This window comes from Octodon degus, unplaced genomic scaffold, assembly GCF_000260255.1.
Source record: "Octodon degus isolate 3935 unplaced genomic scaffold, OctDeg1.0 scaffold00031, whole genome shotgun sequence".
In the NCBI taxonomy this organism is placed as follows: domain Eukaryota; kingdom Metazoa; phylum Chordata; class Mammalia; order Rodentia; family Octodontidae; genus Octodon; species Octodon degus.
Window position 1 is genome coordinate 7389884 of NW_004524607.1, and position 6560 is coordinate 7396443.

The 6560-nt window shown below is 37.7% G+C and overlaps 1 gene segment (V, D, J or C); it reads left to right on the forward strand.

Annotated features, from left to right (window-relative positions):
* Window positions 1–2178: 2178 nt before the first annotated feature.
* Window positions 2179–6560, forward strand: part of LOC101578874 — a 31515-nt gene continuing 27133 nt past the window's right edge. The window contains 2 exon segments of the C gene segment in view: window positions 2179–2363; window positions 5051–5127. Of these exon segments, the coding sequence occupies window positions 2179–2363; window positions 5051–5127 (262 nt within the window).

Below are 6560 nucleotides of genomic sequence, written 5' to 3' on the forward strand. Positions count from 1 at the left end.
TTAAGATTCACAAAGTATTAACAGTTTCAGCATTCCTGAAAAGTCCAGCTCCAAATTTTCCTCTGAGACTCAAAAAATTCTTAGCTCTGAGGTTATGTAAACAAAACAAAGAAAAATAAAAACAAACAAACAACAGAAGAAGCCTAATACTTTCAACAAGGAATGGCACAGCAAAAGCATTCCCCTTCAGGGCTGGGGAGACAGCTCAGTGGAATAAGTGCTTGCCTGGCAAAGCTCAAGGGCCTGAGTTCGATCTCTGGTACCACCAAAAAAAAAAAAAAAACTATTCCAAAAGGGAGGAAGATAGAGATACAAAGGAATTGGACCAAAGAAATACCAGAATGTAGTAAGCAATCAATAAATCCTGTTGCATCATGTCTAGCACCCAGGCCTGCTTGGGGCAGGATGAAAATTCCAAAATGTTTCAACGCTGCTGTCTCTATGGCACACTGCTTTTTGCATCCTACTTGGTTTCTCTTCTGGGTCGGAATTTGCCTTCTACATGTGCCCCTACACAGCTGGTGGCTATGATCCTGGCTTCTACAAAATTCTTTGGGTTCCCCCCTGCCCTTTTGGCTCCAGTCTCTTAGGGACACACTGTCTGACATCCAAGATGTTGTTACGTCTGTAACAAAGCCTCGGGGGTCTGCCCATTAGCTCAGGTGTTTAAGTGCCTGCTTGAAACAAAGCATTCAGGCTCAGGATGCTGTGGTTCGATCCCCTCATCCTCAAGCCAAAACAGACCTGCCCTGAAGGCATCATGAGCAAGCCTCCCCAAAAAACAAAACAAAACAAAACAAAACAAAGCCTCCTGGGACTCAAAACCCTTGCATTCACCATGCCTGAAAAACCTGATACTATGGGGCCAATTCCAAAATTTGACACCAGCTCAAGCCATAGCTAGGCCCACATGGGTCAAGGCTGCAGAGACCTTCATAGAGCTCAGATGGCTAACCTCTGGCAAACTTTTCTGGTTGACCACCTATGATCTGGACTTTCTAAAGCTCTCTTTTGAAATGAAGGATTTATAGCTTTGCACTCAGGAAGGGAGAGATGTTGTAAGTTACGGGTCAGTGCCAAAAGAAATGACAAGAAGACCTGATGAATGTAGCTTCAGAGCTCTCACTGAGATTAGTCTCTCTCCAAGTGAGCCCAGAGCCTCAGAAGCATCTCACATTTATTGAGGGGTAAAGGCAGACTAAGGAATGTGCATAATTACCTAAGTGAATATAAACTATTATATCTATTAACTTCCACCATTTGCCTAACACTAGGTTTACACAAATGCTAGCCAATAACATCCCAAGCAAGGGATCAAAGGACAGAGTTCCTACAGGAGAAGCTGTTATCTGCTGCTTTGGGTCCCAGCTTTCTGGGAATTTGCAAACAGACAGTAACCCTCCTCAGGCTCAGTCTAGTGTTACCTGCTCTCTTGGGACATCAGACTTTTGTCTCAAAACTATATCTCTACAGAGAGATCTTGTTGATTTCTCCATTACTGACGAGACATCTTTTTCTATTGTCATTGTACAAAGTACTTGGCTAATTTATTTGCTAAACTTTTCAGGATTAAGTTTTCTTGGGCCAAAAAAAGGCCACATCTTTATAGATGGTGCCTTTATAATAAAATTCAATATATTTCAAATGAACATTTGTTCCTGTTAATGTAAATTTCATGTGGGTAAGCAGTACATACACTAATCTGAGCACCGGCCTGTCTTAAAATTTTCTTCATGACATTAATTTGTCCAGTTTTCTGAATCTGAGTGCCTTTAATTGTCAGGAAATATGCCAAATGCAAATAAATTGTCTGTCAAAGTGTAAAATACAGAGTCTGTCATCCAATCGTTAATGTAGTGTTGGTTCTCAGTTGAAATCTCATGAGCTAATTTTTCCTCTGCATTTTTAACAGCATTCTGATCTTCTAAACCCTGACCAGACTCTCCATATAATTTAGGTTACAGTATTCTAGGGTTTCTATAACAGGCATCAGTAAACCTTTTCAAACTCTTCACAGGAATCAGTTCCAAAGGCTTTTAAATCAGCCACTGCAATGGCCTCTCTTCTCTGGTACCAAATTACCAAATCCTTAGTCACTTTCCTTGCTTCTGAGACTTAATACAGTTATCATTAGCAAATTAAAGTAAAGCATTGTTCACCTCTGAGAAATTTCAGTCCATGATTGGTAGGCTGAAATATTACTCCCATGGTGAAAGAGTCTGGGTAGAAGAAAGTTACTTACATTATGGTGTTCAGGAAGAGGAGAGAGAAGGTAAGATCCCAGGAGAGAGATACACCCTTTCTAAGGATGACTACTATGACCCACCTCTAGCGAAGCATCGTCATTTAACAGCAAAGCAACGGTAGGTACCCATAACTGAGTTATTTACCCAAAGCCTTTGCTCTGAGTACAAGAAGATCATGAGGGAACATTGCTCTAAATTACAGCAATGATAAAAGATAATGAAACTTTTAACACACATGGCAAAACCCAGTCTTTTCTAAACATATTCTTTTACTAGAGCCTTATGGAGTCTGAGAAATGGGGTTTCATCCTCCTCATCTCTCACATGAGAAAACTAAGGCTTCCAGAAGTATGTGCACCTTAGGTCACTCTACCTGGAACAGGAACACTGAAATCTCACCCTGATCTTTCTGACTTTCAAAGGTTCTTTTCTCTCAGCCACCTAAGACTATAATTTGACTACTTTCCTAGAAACCTTTTAAAAATTCTAATAAGGATATTAGAGGTCATGTCAACAGTCAGCCTGTCATCCTCAGTGTCACAGCAGCAACATAAGTTGATTTCCTTCTGCTGACTTATGGTGACTCCATGTGAGATGCCTCTGTGTCCCTGTACTTGCTCTCCCGAGGACCTCCCCTCCTGCCACTCCAGGCTTGTTTTCCTAAAACGCAGTGCCTGGCATGGCGCTTTCTTCCCCATGGGACTCTAATGGACTCTCTGTAGTGACTGTTAGTCCTTGAATCCTTAGAAATCTTTTTTCTGGAAAATGTTTTAAGCATTAAAACTCCACACGTACTCATTTCATGAAAAGTAATAGTTGAGTAATGTTTCTTCTCCTCACCCTCACCCTTGCTCCTCTCCACAGCAAAGGAAATTCCTATTTTATGTGCTACTGTGATATAAATATTTCTTTGCCGCTTTCCATTTAAATTTTTTCTACTTGAGAACTTGCTCACACTGAGGATGTAGAGAGATGTATGTAAATTTATCACTTTCTTTTTTATCGCTTTTTAATAAATAATTATTTTTTAAATAGTATCTGATTTATCAACATTCCTCTACAATTAAAAAAAGCTGTATAATATTTTGAATATCATAATACTGAGAATATATTTTCTGGAAGATTTCTGATTTATCTCACTATATCATTCTTACATCACTATTATAAAAGTAGCTTTTAATGGGTTTTAAAATTTATGACAAATGTCTGTTTGCTATTATTTTAGGGTTTTACTATTTAATTTTATTATGCCATGTTTGTAGTGCATGCTTTTTGCACTGTATCACATTTATACATTTTTATAAGAATCTTAAAAAACTCATCAGGAAATTTCACTGCACAACAGAAAAAATACAATGGTATGATAACTCTGTTAGGAATTGCAATCAATCCATATATGAACTAGGGAGCATTTGTTGTTTTATGATAATAGCTTTTTATTTTTCAATGTGTTTCTCCACACATTCAGGTTTTATTATAGATCCTGAGTCAAATCTTATAGTGTAGTATTCACAAAGTTCTTATATTTTCTTTTAAATGGAATAAAGAATTTTATTAATCATGACATTTTTCTCATATTTTTGCCAAGGTCCTTTATGGCTATGTAAATACAGATAATTTGTAGGGCATCTAGTGAATCTTCTTCAGGCTTTGGAATAAGGATAAATAGTGCATAAAAAAGGCTTGAAATTGTTTCACTTACATATACCAAATTAGAAAGTGTAATCCACAGCTCCAAGTAGCGAAACGTAGAATTATTCATTTAAAACAACCTTTTCCAATCAGTCACTGTATCAGTGAATTAAATTTTGGAAACACTTTCTGGACATACTTCTCATCTAGTCCTCCTGTTCTCTTAAGTAGGCTGGTAGCTCTGAGTTGCTTTAACTGCACAATTGGTCACAAAATTCTTCCCCTCACCCTTCATGTGCACAAACTACACTTGCCCTTGGAAGGTTGGCCAAGACCAGGTATGTTTGCAGTGGACATGGGTATTGTCAGGGCCTGTCCGCCTTGGTCCTTACAGCTGGGTACCTCCTCTGTAGTTAAATGAGGACTTGACTGGTTCCAGCAATTTCTTTTTTCTCTGTTCCATGGTAAATTAGACAAGATTAAAGAAATTTTCCAAGAGTCTCTTCCTCTCACCAGAGAACTAGAATTACCACCACATTCTCATTTAAGCACAGAGGCCACAGTTTCATGGTAGACAGGAGTCTATACTGTATTCTTTTATTCCAGGAAAAAAAAATATTTTCACCAAAATTAATTACTCATCTGTCACCATCTTTTAATGTTGCTAAATTGTGTGTATTGATTCACTGGAAGTGATGGGTTCATGTTTCTTAACTGGGTTGCCACAGTTTACATTTTCAGTTACCAAAGAGCTTCCTCTTTTCAGAACAATTTTCCCAATTTGCTAAGAAGCGTCTTTGATGTTTGTGTGAACAGGAGGCTTGTTCTTTTGCTGCAAGCACTGAACAGTTTCACCAGAACAGAGCAGCTGGGAATTTTTTTTAAAAAATTGACTTAATCCTCAGAATACATTTGCTGGTTATTTAGCAAAGTAGTTGGTTGACCAATTGGCCTGGCTCTCTTCAGTCATTTTTATGTGCTGCATTTACGATTTATTTTGGCATGCTGTAATAATTATTGACTTGGCTAAAAAATGGACAGTTTACAAACTCAATTTATGAGGAAACTTACAATGTAGCAGATTCTACAAGATCCAGGATCTCATTGACAGGACAGCGTTGTCAAGCCATTGGTCATCTCATGAAATTTGGAGACCAGTGAGATTTATGTAGAAGCTATGACCAAAGTGATAGTCCTGGCACAATCAAAATATTTGGAGAAGGAACTAAGCTCATTGTAGTCCCTTCAGGTAAGTAATGTTTTATAAATATTGCTAACCTAGTAATGAAAAGATGCTTCCTAGAACACAGTTATGATCCACCTTATTTGTCTTTGCTATGTTCTTGGCCTGAGTCTAGGAAATGCAATTACTGTGTAGGTAGCACGTATTGGATATTGAAAGAAATCAACTTTGTAAATAGGTTTTTCTCATAGGTGAACAGATTGAAATTCTGCATTTGGCATGCACATGCATACACTTGGGCTTGGAAGACACAGTTTTTGACTGTCATGCCTACCTTTTGAGTTATCACTTTAAGACTATTGCTGGTGAAAGTATTTTAGGGAGAGTTCTCAGGTTGGAATTTCATTAGTTGCCTCTTTTAAGAGATGACATGGTGCTATTTCTCTAGATAAGCCAGAAAGTATCTATTTTCTTCCTATTTTTTATGTGTTTGTCAATAATGTGAAAAGAATTATGATAAATGACATAGAGTATCGGCAAATGCCACTTCTGACCAGGCTGTCTGTGAACAGTCAAACTTGCCCCTACTGTACTCTGATTTTATTTCCTGGAGAAGGTCCAGTTAATTGAAATTGCAAGTTCCACAAACCATTTCTGCACACAATCCAGAAAAAAATTGTCCATATTTTAATCCTCCTTTGCTCCTTCATTCTCTCTGTACCTGACTTACTTGAAGGTTTTTGTGCATGTATGCTGCATGCTGGAGATAAAAGTAAAGACAACTCACAGGCGCAACAATTTAAATTTCTAGTCCAATGGATAAGTTTTCTCAGGTTTGGCGTCACTGGACTTACAATGTTCTTATGCTTGTCCTTGCCAGCATAGCAGGAGACCTTGAGATCATAGCTATTTTCCTTCCATCATTTGCATAGTAGTTATTGCTCACAAAAATCCATACATGGATTAATCTTCAGTGAAAAAAATCATGGAAGTCATGTCGAATATGATTTTATTGTCTACAGGCATGCTAGACTGAGTGGGTCTGCTCTCGACTGATTATGGTTCATTGAATGCTCAACACAGAATTCCTAGGAAGTCTCTATAAAATGCCAAGTCATGTTGACATCATTCCACTCTATTTAATATTTTGTATTGACATTGGTTTGGATAATTAAAACATTAAGGCTATTGAAGGATCTATGGCAATTCAGTGCCCAGAAAACTTCAACAGAATTTTCAAATCCGAAGGGACAGTCATTTAGCAATGACCAACTTAAGCGATGATCATGAAGAATTAGGGACAGCTCAACTCCACTAACAGTGGGATTTATGTTGTAAGAAGTTGAACAAATCCAGACACAGACAACTCTATTCATTTGTATCCCATAAATCTTACTGAATATACATTTTAAATACTAAGTAGATGATTATTATGTTTATGTTTGAACATTAAAGGAATATTAATTAAAGTAAGTTTGGGGCTAATAACTGACATTGTA